Raw genomic sequence first — 16229 nt, 5'->3', positions numbered from 1 at the left:
TTTAAAGTAAAAACTCAAAAGTCCAGCAAACTCAGCCTTCCCATGAAAGTTCTTTCACATGAGGTGAGGCATAAAGAGATTTACACATGAAAAGAGGAAGGTGGTGGAAAAAAATTGATCCTCACTTATATCAGCATGACACTTTCTCACCATGATGCTTAGATGTTTGTTTCACATATTATGAGAAAGTAGAGGAAAGGGATGCTAGCTCAACAATTTCTTATGAGCGCTGCATAAAACACACAGGCCATAAAGTTTCAGATCTTGTTAGAAAAGGAGATGCTATGATGTTGGATCTGCTGAAAATGGGTTAAACCTATCGAGCCGAAAAACAGGTTTGGTTAGATTAGATTCTCCTCCCATCCCAAGCATTTATGTCTATAGGATTCTGACCTCAACCCAAACAGATCTAAATATATTTGTTCCAGATCCAACCTAGATTCAAATATATAATATGGGTGGGATCGAGTTGGGACACAAGTCAGAACTCCAACTCATTTGTCTTAGTGTTTCATATCCATATAATTGCCCCCCTCATGCCCATGGGCGTCACTCCCCGCTTAAGCCCAAGCTTGGCAACTCCCTGAGGTCGAAGGGTAAGCTCTCGAAGTTTTTTGCCGACATGGACAGAGGCCGTTAGCTAGGTCTCTGTGCCTGAGCTGTTTCTCAGGGTAAAAATATAATTGTCCCCTTCATGCCCAAGTACCAAATAAAGTTTTGGAATTGGTCAAGCTTTGATCGGCTAGACTGGTAAGCTGGGCCAGCCTAGCCCAAGTGGTCTGTCAAGGAAAACGATAGAGCTCACCCATAAGAAGAGCTGTCAGCATCTATGAAGTAAAACTATTGGCTGTTCAGATCCAACAAGATAAGGTGTCCAACAAAGAAAATAAAAAAAAATAATGCATACAGAAAAAAAGAAAAAAATAGGCAGTCTAGTGCATTCAATTATTGGAATTGACAAACCGGGGCTCCGCTTGTCTGGTAGGAGCAGTTAGTGCACGTCACCTTGTGTTGGGAAGTTGCAAGTTCGAACCCCAAATGGTATGGTTGTATAACTGGTACTGGTCTTCCTAAACCCAGCTTTCTCTGTTTGAGAAAAAATTATTGGAATTGACAACTGCCTTTTTGACATAGGAGATACTCCGCTGCTCTAAATGGCCCTTCAACTGCGTCCTCAATTCTCCACAAGGCTTCCCCAGTATCGAAAGCTACTTTGAAAATTTTGCACCAATCTTCCACGATTCACAACACCTTACCTATGTCGACTTCCAAAAAAGGAAGCAGATCAGGTCATAATGAACATGAGCGTTTTTGCTGATGCCGACATCGTAGCCGTCTGTTTGTATTTTGGATGAATGCCACGTGTTTTTGTTGACTCTTGAGCTTTTTAAAATGCAAATCGGATGGCCATAATGTCAGCATGAGCAAAAACGCTCATTTTCAGCATGACCTGATCTGCTTCCCCCAAAAAAAGGCCTAACAGAAACATTTGAGTTTTCAACATCGGCAGAACACGGTCATTTTCTTAGTTGTAATCCCTTCATAGTTACAAATCTCGTTCTCGAGAAAATCATGGCCAGGTAAAAATCTCACGGTATTTAAAAAAAAAAAAAAATGGTTCTTGAAAAAATCTAAAAATAGTTATATTTTAAAAAAGAGTAGACTACAGAACAAAATCAATAACTATAAAAATAATACAGAAATTGCTAAAATTTACATTTACATGCATTAATATCACACGATATTGCCTCATCTGATGATTTTGCAAGCGTCCCCATATGCATAATGCATGTGTAAGACATGCCACCTGCACATTAAATGTGAAGATACTAATTTCTGAAAAACTGGTCGTGCTATCGGACTAGAAATCCATGGAGTTCCATTGTTTTTTTTATCCTCTGTCTTAGGAAAGGTCAGATCTGTTGTGGGCACCGTTTCTTTATCCATGTACATTGTTGGATATTCATGACGTTCAATAACCCTCTGCCTGTTAACAGTCTCTTAAGCTATATATTTCTCTATCATATATATATATATAAGTTCTACTTAAGAGCCGAAGATTAGAAAAAGATGGTATTTAATAAAGGTTTAATTAATACCACTTACCCTCACAGGTGTTTGAGAACCTGTTTTTGGGATATGAGAATGGTATTGAGAGTGGAAAAGATGGTGGATATGGGTCATTCTCAACTAGATGTAGCTGACAATTCTAAGACCTCGTTTGATTCATTATCTTGTAAATGAAAGGCTACATGGGAATGAGCACAGATTTTTTAAAAATCTTGCCGGTTTACCTCATGTGAAAGCTTTCGTAAGAAAGATATATTAAAATATTTACACATAAAATGTGGTACGTGGTAAGAAAAACTTAAGTTCATTTGTGTCAGCATAACACTTTTCCATCCTAATGGCTTGATGTTTGTTTCAGATTAGTAATTTTTCATAAAAGTTACATAAAACAAATGAGGCCTAAGTTTCATCTCCCATTTTCTTCTCTACTCCCATCGCCCCTCTCATCGAGTTTCTTTAGAGAAACCAACGAGGGCTCCGTGTGATTGGTAGAAGTTGTCAGTTCACGTCTCCCTGTGGTGGGACGTTGCAAGTTCAAAATCGATTGAATAGTAACTGATGGGGTCTGCCTAACCCCAGCTTGCCTTTCAAAAAAAAAAAGAGTTTCTTAAGGGGAGGTTGCTGTACGAGTGAGTTTCTCGAGAGGGAAGCTGTGAAATGAGTTTGGTATCAAGCCTCATGTGAAAACCTAGTGGACTTCACTGGCTGTATCCCTCAGTCTATGTCACAGGGACATTGTAAATTTGAGTGTGTCTCTAGTGACATGAGCTGACACATCAGCACGGATAATATTTTAGAATTGTTTTTGATAAAGTATTTTTATTATTAAAATATTAAAAATTAATGTTTGTATTAATTAAAAACAACAAAAATTGTGTGCCTTCCTGTCCTGTTTTTGAGAAATTTTCAAATTTTATTAGTTCAACCCACATCACGTGTCCTCTTGTAAACTTATCTTTGTAGCATAACCCTCGGGCTGTTTGTTTCATCCCCGACAAGAAACATAGCCCTTTTCAGTGAAAGGATCAGGTGCAATATGATTGCACAACATATTGCACCCGATCAGGACTCCTCTTTTTATCAGAAAGGAGGCTAAAACAAACAACAGGTGCAACGTGATTGCACACTTTTTGGTGTAATGCTGCACCTCATCACCCTCCATCTTTAGTCTCTCTGTTGCGAGGCTCATGAAGAGTGCAGCAACAACAAACAACAACAACTACGCCTTCATCCCAAAACAATTGGGGTCGACGATATGAACCAAAAAAGAAAATCATTCTGGGTCTTCTACATGAATCCTTCTCCTCCAATCATTTCTATCCAATGCCATGTCCTCGGTGAGGCTCAAAGCATTCATATCCTTTCCTATCACCTCCATTCATGTCTTCCTAGGCCTACCCCGACCTCTTTTAACTAATATATTTTTTCATTTCTCCATCCTTCTAACTGGAGCATCATTAGGCCTTCGCCAAATATGTCCAAACCACCGTAAACGATTCTCTCTCATCTTATTTTCAATGGGTGCAACGCCTACCTTCTTACGTATCTCCTCGTTCTGAATCTTATCTTTTATTGTATTTTCACACATTCATCTCAGCTACACTTATTTTTTGAATATGATGTCTCTTGACAGCCCAATATTTCGTACCATATAGTAAAGCGGGCCTAATAGTCGTCCTATAAAACTTTCCCTTCAACCGCAATGGCATTCTACGATCGCACAACACTCCAGTTGAACTTTTTCATTTCATCCACCCAACCTTTATCGTATGATTTACATCTCCATCAATTTCTCCATACTTTTGAATAATAGATCTCAAATATTTGAAACAATCATCCACCGGTATTTCTTGCTCACCAAGCTTCACTACACTCCCATCACTGCTTCGTTGCTTACTAAATCGACATTCCATGTATTCTGTCTTACTCTTACTCAACTTAAAACCTCTTGCTTCCAATGTCTGTCTCCATAATTCTAACTTAGCATTAACCCCAGCTCTAGACTCATCAATCAAAATAATATCATCAGCAAACAACATACACCACGACACATTTTCTTGAATTGATCTCGTAAGTTCATCCATCACTATAGCAAATAGGAAAGGGCTTAAAGCAGATCCTTAATGTAACCCAACCGTTACAGGAAAATTGGTTGTCACCCCTCCACAAGTGCGAACATTGGTTACTACTTCTTCATACATATCCTTAATTATACTAATGTACTTGAGAGAAACACATTTCTTCATCATTGTCCACAAGAGAATGTCCCTAGGTACTCTATCGTATGCCTTCTCTAAATCAATAAAAATCATATGCAAATATTTGTTCCTCTCTCTATTTCTCTCAATAAGTTGTCTAAAAAGATGTATAGCTTTTATAGTGGATCTTTCAGGCATAAAACCAAATTGATTCTCCGATATCATGACAATCTTCCTCAACCTAGACTCAATCACCCTCTCCCAAAGTTTCATAGTATGACTCATGAGTTTTATACCACGATAGTTTGTGAAATCTTGTATATCACTTTTATTCTTATATAGAAGCACTAAAGTACTCTTCCTCCACTCATTAGACATCTTATTTGTCCACCAAATCGAGTGCAACAGGACACTAAAATTCTGCCTTGCTCATGAACCTCCCTCGAACAAACGCCCTCTCAAAGAAAATTTCTTTCTTCATCAAAAGCATGCATTGCCTCTGGTTTTAATTTACAAAAAGACGTCTAACTTTTTAACTATTTACAGAAAGCCGCCCAACACTACCGTTATCGCAAAACATGGTAACCAATGTCTTGAACCCCACAATCAACCTCTAATTGTTTTGTTTCGAGTTGCAATAGCATGCAACCTTACCGTTATCCAATCCAAACTTGGATATGTAAGTGAGAGAGAGAGAGAGAGAGAGAGAGAGAGAGAGAGAGAGCTGAATGGCGTTCCTTCAGTGCCTCTCATCTAGCTTCGCCCTCCCACTGAAATCCAAGTCCTTTTATGGCGATTCCACCTCTCTCTGGACATACCCACCTGACGATTTATCCCATTCGGGTATGAATCTTCTCCCACCCATTCGTTTCTTTGTTCTTCCTGAAGAGTTCTTTGCATTTTTCAAATAATTTTGCAGAGCTATGTCTAGATGGTCTCCATGGTGACTAAACGACTTCTTTTCTCCATGAAATTTCTTTATGAGCAGAACCATCGATGAGATTCAAGATGGGTTCAACGAGAACTTCTGTCGTTTACAATGCTGGTTCTATCGAGAATACCCAAATGGTGAAGAGGCAGAGCTATGTCAAAACGGATAAACGCCAATCTGAAGTTCACATTGAGAAGGTACCAACAATTTCATAGTTTTCGGTTTCCTTTCAGTATTGTTTCACGCATCTTTTGCGTTTTTTTCGGTCGAATGCAGTTTTTGCTTCGTTGGTTTTTCTTTGTTTCTGTTTCCTTCTTCCATAGGATTATTGTGTCAATATCCCAAGGATTAGTGAGTTAAGTTTTTAGAATAGAACAAAATTGTCTCCCTGTTAAGGCAGATAAGAATGAAAATTGTTCGTGGCAATTTTGTTGGTAACTTTCACTCTAAAGTTACATGTAGATGTGTAATATTTTTTACCGTGTGCTTTAAACTTGTTGGGGAATTTTCCAATCTTCTGTAACATAGACTGTATGCTGCTTTGCTTGTCAAATTTAGGTAAATTACAATAGGTAGCTGACAGGTTTGGGGTTAATGTCATACTTTGTGTTTTCTACAGCAGGATTAATTGACCTACGTTTATGCATCCGAAGCAGTCATGGCTATTTGTAGTTTTGATAATAAAAATTTCGTCAATTACCGTGACATGACACTAACAGATGAAGTTAAGAACTTATCCAAAAAGAAATTTGAGGTTAAGATGAACTAAATTTTTGTAAAGGTTAAGTTGTCCTCTTGGTGAAGAATAGAAACTGTATTTTAGTAATTGATACTTTCGTACTTGACTTTCTTGAATATTGAAATAGTCTAGTATTAGGTGTGTAAAAAACTTAAACTTAAGAGTTGATAGGATCTGAATCTCAAAAAAGAAAAAGAAAAAAAAAGAGTTACTATGATCTAGTCTTGTTCCATTTTCTACTTATTGACATTGCACTATTCTTTTTCTTTATGTGGTAAGATTAAGAATGGTGATTAGTCTACAAATGCAACACTGATTAAGAAAGTGTTGCATAATTATTTGAGATAAAGGTTTATGTTTTTGGATTCTTCATTTTTTTTAAACATGTGCTTTTCTTATGTCTCCAGATGTAGCATTCAATCGTTGATCTGGGATAATAATTTTCAACATAGTTATTTGTTTGTGTTTTTACTCAGTTAAATATTAGTAAAGGGACATATACACAACCAGAAATCTTGGATTCCAGTTTACAAACTGCAGGTCACTTCATGTACGAAGTTTGCCTAAATTCAAACCTTAATTTACTTTACTAGTGCTCTCTCTCTCTCTCTCTCTCTCTCTCTTTTGTGTTCTCCTTTTCTTTGACTATCTATCAATGTCTTAGGTTGTCTGAAAGTTTCAACTATTTACTTTGTAATGCCGAACTTATAAATTTTAGGAAAAATTTAAAATTTTAACAATCCATCCTTTTTCAGAATTAAAAATGATAGTTCAACGAAAATAGTGTTTGAAAAGAACAAGTTGACGAACCTTTGATAGATTACGGGCGAAATTTCCATCCGACAAATTGGGTCCCCAAATGTCTTGGATTTGGGTCCGCATTTTCATGCATTCATTCAAAAACCGCGAAGATTCAAAACAAGGTTTTAGATTAACAAAGTTTATACAAAAGTCATCATACAAAATTACAAAACGTGCTCAGGCGCGAACAACAAAGAAAGTGGATTCTTGATACCATCGCGTCATCGCGACATTGCCTGTAGCATCCGTTTATTCGTCACCTGTATCCCATAAAGCGATTCAGACCCATGAAAGCCTGGTAGGTGCATTGATATCAGACATCAAAACAAGACTAATATATGTTTTAACATATTTCACAATATTCGGTCTTAGGAGAAGCAAAGTGTGTAAAATTGTCTACGAAGAGACAATACATAAACAAGCATAAAAACTTTATAAAAGAAGTGCACGAAAGCACTCTCACAACACTTGAACAAAATACACAAAAAGTGTATAAATAATAAACATGCAATAATGCATGTATTTCAATATATAAAAGCAAATGCTTGAGACTCTCAAGCTTAGGAAATACAAGGGGGGAACACCCCTATTTATACAAATGTTAGAAGGTGCAAAGGGGGGGCTCCCAAAGGAGTCGTTGGGAGCCCCCAACGGTCACATTTGTGACCGTTGGGGGCCCCCAACGACTCTATTGGGGGATCCCCAATGCACATAAAATAAATCAAAAAATAAAAAGAAAAAAAAGAAATTACAAAAGTAAAAATAAAAAGAAAATTACAGCATATTCTAAAAGTGAATATGCGCAAAACAGGAAATGACAGAAATGCCCTTTCGGGTAAAAATATATAAATATATATATTTATATATAGAGAGATATATGTACATATAATATATTATATGTAAATATATCTCTATGTATATAAATATATATATTTATATTTACAATGATTTTAGGAGCTACATTTTAACACCCCCCCTCAAACTTACGGTGTGATAACCGCAAGTTTGTCAAGAAGGAAATGAAATCTGGGCGAACATAGAGCTTTTGTGAAGAAGTCGGCAAGTTGATACTCAGATGTCACATATGGCAGATCAATGACCTTCTTCAAGTATTCCTCTCGGACATAATGACAATCCATCTCTATATGCTTTGTTCGCTCGTGAAATGTGTGGTTCTTGGCAATGTAGATGGCATTTTATTGTCACAGCATAGCTTTGTTGGTTCTTTGACAACTACTCCCCATATCTTCCAAAAGACGTCGAATCCATACTATTTCCATGGTGGTAGATGTCATGGCTCTGTATTCGGCTTCAGTGGATGATAAGGAGACCTGTTGCTTTTTACATCGCCACGAGATCAAGGATTCTCCTAAAAAAATACAAAAACCAGTGGTGGAGTGACGGTTACTAGGGTCACCTCCCCAATCTGAGTCAGTATAAGCAAGCAATTTTAATTCAGAAGAAGAGGATAGGAATACTCCCTTATTCACTGTTCCCTTCAAGTATCTGATGATGCGAAGTACAACACCCATATGGACGGTTGTAGGAGCATGTTGAAACTGACTGGCGATGTGTATAGCATGTGACAAATCGGGTCGAGTAATGCTAAGATATATTAAAGAACCTACCAACTGTCTGTAAGGAGTAGGATCAGTTAGAGGAACACCGTCGTCAATCTTCATTTTGGCTCCCACAACTTCAGGAGTTTCACATACTTTGTCATCAGAAATCCCTGATCTGTCAATAATCTCACAAGCAAGTTTAGACTGAGATAGAAAATAACCACGTTGCGAATAGGCAACCTCAATTCCAAGAAAATATGTCAGAAAACCTAAGTCTGACATCTCAAATTTTGAAGTCAAGACGGACTTAATACCCTTGACTCCTTGTATATCATCACCTGTGATTAACATGTCATCAACATATAATAACAATATTACAATCCCTGCTTTAGATTTTCTAGTAAATAGAGCAGTATCAGTATAACATGAGGAGAAACCATTTTCCAGCATTACACTGGTAAATCTGTCATACCAGGCTTTGGGGGCCTGTTTCAAACCATAAAGGGCCTTTCGAAGACGAAGGACTTTATTTTTAGGGATCTCCATGCCAGGTGGAGCATCCATATACACTTCTTCATTAAGATCACCATTTAAAAAGGCATTTTTCACATCCATTTGAAAGATATTTCAATTTTTGATAGATGCAATAATGATAAGACACCTAACTGTAACCATTCGGGCTACAGGAGCAAAAGTTTCTTCATAATCAATCCCATACTCTTGCCCATACCCTTTTGCAACTAAGCGAGCCTTATACCTTTCAAGTGATCCGTCACTCTTAGTTTTAACTTTAAATACCCATCGACAACCTATAGTTTTCTTTCCTATAGGTAGAGATTGAAAATCCCACGTTTTAGCCTTTTTAAGAGCACTAAGTTCATTTTGCATAGCTTCTTGCCATTCTATACATTTCTTTGCTTCTTCAAAGTTTCTTGGTTCAAAATAAGAATGAATGGCACTAAGACAAGCCCTATATCGGGGCGAAAAGGAATCAAAGGAGACAAAACGAGTGGGAGGTCTCCTATTCCTCTCAGACCTTCGGTGATCGAGAACAGGAATGAGTTCACTATATTGGTCAATAGCACTTCTAAAGGTGTCTTGGTTTCTACGAGAGTATGTTATAGGATCATTAGAAATCCTGTCTTCTTGTTGGTTATGCTCTTCGATATTACTTTCAATGTTCTCATCATGGTTTGATGACATATCATCATCACTGGATGTATCATCATTACTAGATAATAAGTCAAAAAGGAAGGAATAATCAAAATTTTCTTGTTGAGAAACATTTTTTTCAAATCCACTTTCATTTTCCAAAAAAGTTACATTTCTAGAAACATATAATTTATCTTCTCGAAGATCATAGCATCGAAATCCCTTTTGAGTTTCGGAATATCCAAGAAAAGCGCAGGGGATAGCCTTGGGAGAGAGTTTGTCATTCTTATCCGTAAGAATGAAACACTTACACCCGAAGACTCGTAACCTATTATAATTTGGTTCGAGTTTATACAAGATCTCAAAAGGGGATATTTTTCCTAATATTCTAGAAGGCAAACGATTTATTAGATAAACAGAAGCAAGAGCAGCTTCAGCCCAAAAATTTTTTGGTATGTTTTGAGAAATAAGAAGGGTTCTAGTGGTCTCAATAATATTCTATGTTTTCTTTCGGCCAACCCATTCTGTTGGGGGGTTTTAGGACAAGATCTTTGGTGAATGATTCCTTGATCTTCAAGATATATTTTAAATTGGTTGGAGAGATATTCTCCTCCAGAATCTTTTCTAAAAATCTTTATGTTACTATTAAATTGATTCTTGATCATCGAATGGAAAGTTCTAAAGCATGAAAAGACTTCATGTTTGAATTTAAGAAAAAAGATCCATGAATATCTAGAGAAATCATCCACAAAAATAACATAATAAGAAAAACCTCCTTTTGAGACAACAGGTGCTGGTCCCCAAACATCGGAATGAATAATTTCAAAAGGTTTTGATGAGAACATAGTTCTTTGCTCAAAAGGTAAACTTTTCATTTTTCCGAGAATACAATCATTACAAAAAAATGAACTTTTACATAGGTCTTTTGCAAAATGTAAGTAAGACAACTTGGTGATATTAGGGTGACCAAGTCTTTTGTGCCACATGTTTATATCTTTGTTTCGGGCAACATTACAAAAAGATTTTGGAACTCGAAGAGATTCCATGTAGTATAAATCGCCTTTTCTAAAGCCTTCCCCAATCAATTTCCCGGACAGGCGATCCTGTATTAAACATTTATCACATGAAAATTTAATATCACAACCATGATCCGAGAGTTGAGAAACAGAAAGAAGATTTAAATTAAGTTTAGGTATAAATCTAATTTTTGGAATAAAAAAATCTTGAGTTTCAAAATTACCTATTCCTTTAATTTCAAGAGAAGTTCCATCCGCAGTGGAAACAAAGGATGGAGAAGCATTTTTTGAATAATCGGAAAGTGAAAACATGTTTGAGGACATATGAAAGGATGCACCTGAGTCCAAAAGCCAAGGGACTTTACCTGGAATGGAAGAAGTAGACACGGCGGCACCGGATGTAGCTCCCTTGAGAAGAGGTTGAAGGGCTTCCATTATTTGGTTCAACGAGAGTGACCCACTTGATGATGCCTCTTCCTTTTGTGGTGCGCCGGTGGTGGCCATAGCAAGAAGCTTCTTCCATTTGGGACATACTGGCTTGATATGCCCCGGTTCTTTACAAAAGTGACATATAGTCTTGCTATAGTCCCGCTTCCCTCTTTGTCCACCATCTCCTCCTTGATTTTGGAATTTAAAGTGAGGAGGACGATAGGTCTTTACATTATTTCCGGGTCTTGATACGGCATTAACCTCATTATTTTCTTCATAATTACAAGGAACCATAAGAACACTTGGTCCTTGTTTATATAAATTCATACGAGTCTCCTCACCACTTAATTTGGTGAGAACATCTTCAAGAGAGGGAGGAGTAAATGAGGATAGAAGTGATGACCTTATTTGCTCAAATTCCGGTCTCAACCCATTCAAAAAATTGAAGAAACGATCTTCTTCAAGTTGCTTGTGGCGGAGTTCAATTGCCTCTCCACTCCATTTTGGTTCAAGCATAGAGAGCTCATCCCAAATAGAGGAAAGATCGGCAAAATATTCCCTAATCGACATTTCACCTTGAGTAAGGGAGAGGGCCTTCTTTTGAAGGTAATACTTATGAGATAGGTCTCTTGATGTATACATCTTCTCGAGATAATGCCAAGCTTTCGATGCCTTTTTGAATTTGATAATGTTGACATTAATCTTCGTTTCGACGGATGCGAAGAACCAAGAAAGAATCTTGAAGTTCTTCATTTCCCATTCGTCGTGTTTCTTTGAGTATTCTTCAAGAGCTTTGATCCTTTCCTCTCCCTCAAGAATCTTGATTTCACTTCCATCCATTATGGTTATCTTGGGTTCCGGCTCCGGAATTGTTCCTTGCACATAACCCCACAACCCTTTTCCTTTTATGTGGGCCTCCATATTCCCGGCCCAAATATGATAGTTGGACCCATTCAATTTGAAGCCAAGGGCAAAGTGAGACTCTTTCTCACCCATTAAGACGTAGAGAGAAGAAGAAAAAAGACGTACCAATACGATGTTTCAACTTCTTCTTAGCACAAGATCCTTCTAAAATATTTGAGAAGCAAGATCCACCACTTCAATCTCAAAAAATCCGAAGGCACGGTTTTCGAGGCACTCGAACAAAGGCGGATCTCACGATCTCCAATCACCAACCGAGCTCTAATACCATGTGAAATTGTCTACGAAGAGACAATACATAAACAAGCAGAAAAACTTTATAAAAGAAGTGCACGAAAGCACTCTCACAACACTTGAACAAAATACACAAAAAGTGTATAAATAATAAACATGCAATAATGCATGTATTTCAATATATAAAAGCAAATGCTTGAGACTCTCAAGCTTAGGAAATACAAGGGGGGAACACCCCTATTTATACAAATGTTAGAAGGTGCAAAGGGGGGGCTCCCAAAGGAGTCGTTGGGAGCCCCCAACGACTCTATTGGGGGACCCCCAATGCACATAAAATAAATCAAAAAATAAAAAGAAAAAAAAGAAATTACAAAAGTAAAAATAAAAAGAAAATTACAGCATATTCTAAAAGTGAATATGCGCAAAACAGGAAATGACAGAAATGCCCTTTCGGGTAAAAATATATAAATATATATATTTATATATATAGAGATATATGTACATATAATATATTATATGTAAATATATCTCTATGTATATAAATATATATATTTATATTTACAATGATTTTAGGAGCTACATTTTAACAAAGTGAACATGATAATCTTGTTTCGATAATTAACGACCTGTGGGTACTCATAGGACAATACGCAGAAACAACTAAGACCGTTCAGAGGTTTATTATTCAATGTATTTTGATACCCCGGACAATTAGTTGTATCTCCTCCAAAGGAAACGATATAAAGACCAAAAGAGAATTCTTCAGAGGCCACTTGTAATCTGGGAATGCATCCGAACTTTTGCAGAAGTTAATGGGATATACTACCTAGGATAATATTTGGTAGCCTAGTCCCCTAACTCCGATAACCAGGGACATAGAGCCATTGTCACTGGAGAAGCATAGTTGTTAACAACTTGTCTATCGGAGTTTATACCTCCTATCCTCTCTCTTGACAGATCAAAAGATGAATGGGTACACCAAGTCTTATTTTATCTGACAACCCATTCAATATACTCTAGTCTTTTAAACCCAAATCGAGCATCTTGCATGTGAAGGCGATCATCTCTGTTTATATGATTTCCTATAACATGGTGCATTGTCGCACTATAAGGTTATCATAAACCTCCAGTCTATTTGTCGTTGTACTAGCATGTCATGCATGTTTGATAGTATTATAATGATGAGAAAGATATTTGTTTCTCAGAAAGAAACCCAAACACAACATTGAAAATTATGATATCCTACGCCTTAGGCCGAGGAATATCTAAGTCGTTCCGAATAAAGAAAAGAAGAACCTAACGTACGTATCACCGAAGGCTATGAAGTCAAAGTATTTTCATTATGTTAGTTCGAAGAGAAAACTTAGTTGCGAATTCCTGAGTCATGGAAATCTCAGCTTATATTAGGGTTCGAACCAAGCTGGAAGGGTATTTCGAAGAACACTCTAACGCTAGAAAATGTCCGACAATAACGGATGCAACAACTTTGACATATGAGACTTATTTTGTTCGTAGGATAAGCAGTGTATGCTGAATATCATGAACTTACGAACGTAAAACACTTGTTTTATTTTATAAGACATCGGGACATGCGAACTTGAAATCTCGCACGAGAAACCTTTTGAAGATTAAAACAGGGATGCACAAATTTGCATCTTTAAATAAATGTTGGTGTAATTTAAGTAAGCAAGAGTATGCAAAATTGCATACCCTAAATAAATACACGCGTAATTAAAATAGAGCAAGAATACGCAAAATTGTGTACTTATATAATTATACATGTATATATGATACATATATATTAAAGCAGAAGCCTCTGCACATTACAGTGCGACAATAAAGTAAATAGCATAGAGCAGATCCCGATGCATGAAACCACGCATTGGGCTAAATAATTTGCATAAGCAATGCCCAGTATACGAAACCGTACATCGGGCTAAGTAAATTGCATAAGCAAGGCCCGGTATACGAAATCATGCATCAGACTAAGTAAATTGTGTAAAGTAGGAGTCTGTGCATATTACAGCGCAGTGGCAAAGTAAATGATGTAATTTAAATGAGGCAAGAATACACAAAACTACGTCCTTGAGTTAAAAGCGTATATATATATATATGTATATATTTCACATAATTATAATACATATATATCATAAATGTTTCTTTGTCTACATCGAGTGCAACTTTTCCCTACCTCGGAGATGGTTCGAATCTTTGACGATTTTGAGCATAGGTTATCAATTTGTTTGTGCCTCGGTATGCATGTCGGAAGTATGGAGTCTCGTCCATTGGGCCGATGTGGTGCACTCAAGAGTTTTTATCACACTGCGTAAGGAACGAGGTTAAGTTCTTATATTTAGCGGAAAAGGCGATGATCGCGTTGTAGGGATCGAACCTAAACGTAGTTCGGTTCGGCCCGACCGAACTGAGCCGGCTTCATTAGCAAGACGAGTCGGGTGGAACGAGGCATAAAAAGTTTGTTTGGTTCGGTTGGAAACCGAGTTGACTAGGTTTGATCGAGCCGGTTTAAAAAAAATGTGTTTTGGATTTAGATCTTTCGAAGATCCAAACCAAAAACAACCTAAAAAGAAAAGAAGGTTTGTAGTTGGATCCGGTCCATTAAATGGATTCGAGTCCTAGTTATATTTTTTATAAGCTCGTATCCATACTTGATCAAAATATAGCAAACTTGGAGATTCTGGAAATCTCTAGAATGTCAAAAGTATCCTAAAAAACTGGGTTTCATGGATGTCAATTTGTGTGGATCTTCTACCGAGATCCAGATCCATAATATGTTTGATTAAGCTCTAAACCTTTTTAACATCCAAAAGTTCATCGATCCAATCACGGACGATGAGTTTCTCAGAAAAGTATCGGGAATAATCCCCTATCATTTCTGAAAAACCTAAAAAATTGTGGACTTTACATACTATGCCTAATTGGCTCCAAAAGAAAGGGGTGAGGTGAGGTTTGAGTGGAACAGCTGCCCTTTTCATGAACACCTTTTGCCTGTGTTTGCGAGGACTGCATTTCATTCATAGTCACAAATATCGGTACGGTGAGGCTATTTCTTGCGATATTATAGGTATGGTGATAAATCTCAAGGCTTAAAAATTTAAAAGATAACACAAAAAAGTAAGAAAATATCATGTTTAGACAAAAAATACATAAATAATAAAATAAATAAGTAAAAATGTAAAAGAAAGAAGAAAAATATATTTAAAATAAAAATAAATAAATAAAAACTAGAAAACTAATTGATAATATTGTGATAATATCACGAGATTCTCGTGATAATATCATGATATTATCAATTGGTGATATTTTCAAAATATCGTGATATTTTCAAAATATCGTGATATTTTACCTTTATTATCGTTTGCTGAATTTACAGGGATAATACACGATATTTTGAAAATATCACTGATATTTGTAACTATGATTTCATTTGCTGTGTTTGTACTTCACTAACTCATCTTTGATATAGCAATTGACAGTCCGAAAATTGAGTTTAACTCATCTTTGATATAGCAATTGGCAGTCCAAAAATTGAGATCCTTCAACTAATTTCTTTCATATTTTACATTAATCATTAGACATGACTGAATAGGGCATCTTGATGGCTTTGATCTGCTGACACTGAAAAATCATCAAGCAATGATCACTGATCTCTGCTTACTTGTCAGTGGAGGCTCTACTTGAAGTTTAAATAGAACCAATGCCATAGAGTCATCAAGTCTCATGATTCCACTGATCAAGAATCTTGTAATGCAGTTATATCTTGTCGTTATCGATATGGACATCAAGAACGAGTGAAAATGCTAATGCCCTGTAATGCCTCAAAATCCTTAACCCGAAAATACGCGTAATATTTTTTTTGTAACAGAGTAAACAGCAGAGAACATTCTTTAAAAATCTTGGGTTAACAAATCTTGGGCGGGTTACAAGCATACTCATGCATTGATAAGGACTAGATTCAAAGCCCTTTGGGCTTGGGTCCAAGCTTACACACCAATATTCAAAACACAAATTTGGCATTCGAATTTCATTCACATTCAAACCAAAATTGAGATATATTTAATTAACATCAGTGTTTAACATCCCCACATATTAACAAAGTTTAATCAAACGACACAACTAGTCCAAGGAATGAAAGATAGAAGTGTGGTTCAGTGACTT

At 36.7% G+C, this 16229-nt stretch overlaps 1 protein-coding gene across 1 annotated transcript in view; it reads left to right on the top strand.

The window, feature by feature from the left end:
• Positions 1–4887: 4887 nt before the first annotated feature.
• Positions 4888–16229, top strand: part of LOC149820118 (peptidyl-prolyl cis-trans isomerase CYP38, chloroplastic-like) — a 32643-nt gene continuing 21301 nt past the window's right edge. The window contains exons 1-2 of the mRNA XM_089983340.1: positions 4888–5111; positions 5257–5396. Coding sequence (XP_089839466.1) covers positions 4997–5111; positions 5257–5396 — 255 coding nt within the window. The 5' untranslated portion in view covers positions 4888–4996. The remainder of the gene's footprint in view (positions 5112–5256; positions 5397–16229) is intronic.

Source organism: Nuphar pumila, chromosome 12 (assembly GCF_984573655.1).
Source record: "Nuphar pumila chromosome 12, dmNupPumi1.hap1.1, whole genome shotgun sequence".
NCBI classification, from domain to species: Eukaryota; Viridiplantae; Streptophyta; class Magnoliopsida; order Nymphaeales; family Nymphaeaceae; genus Nuphar; species Nuphar pumila.
Note: the sequence above shows the minus strand (reverse complement) of the source record. Positions and strands in the feature narration are given on the sequence as shown.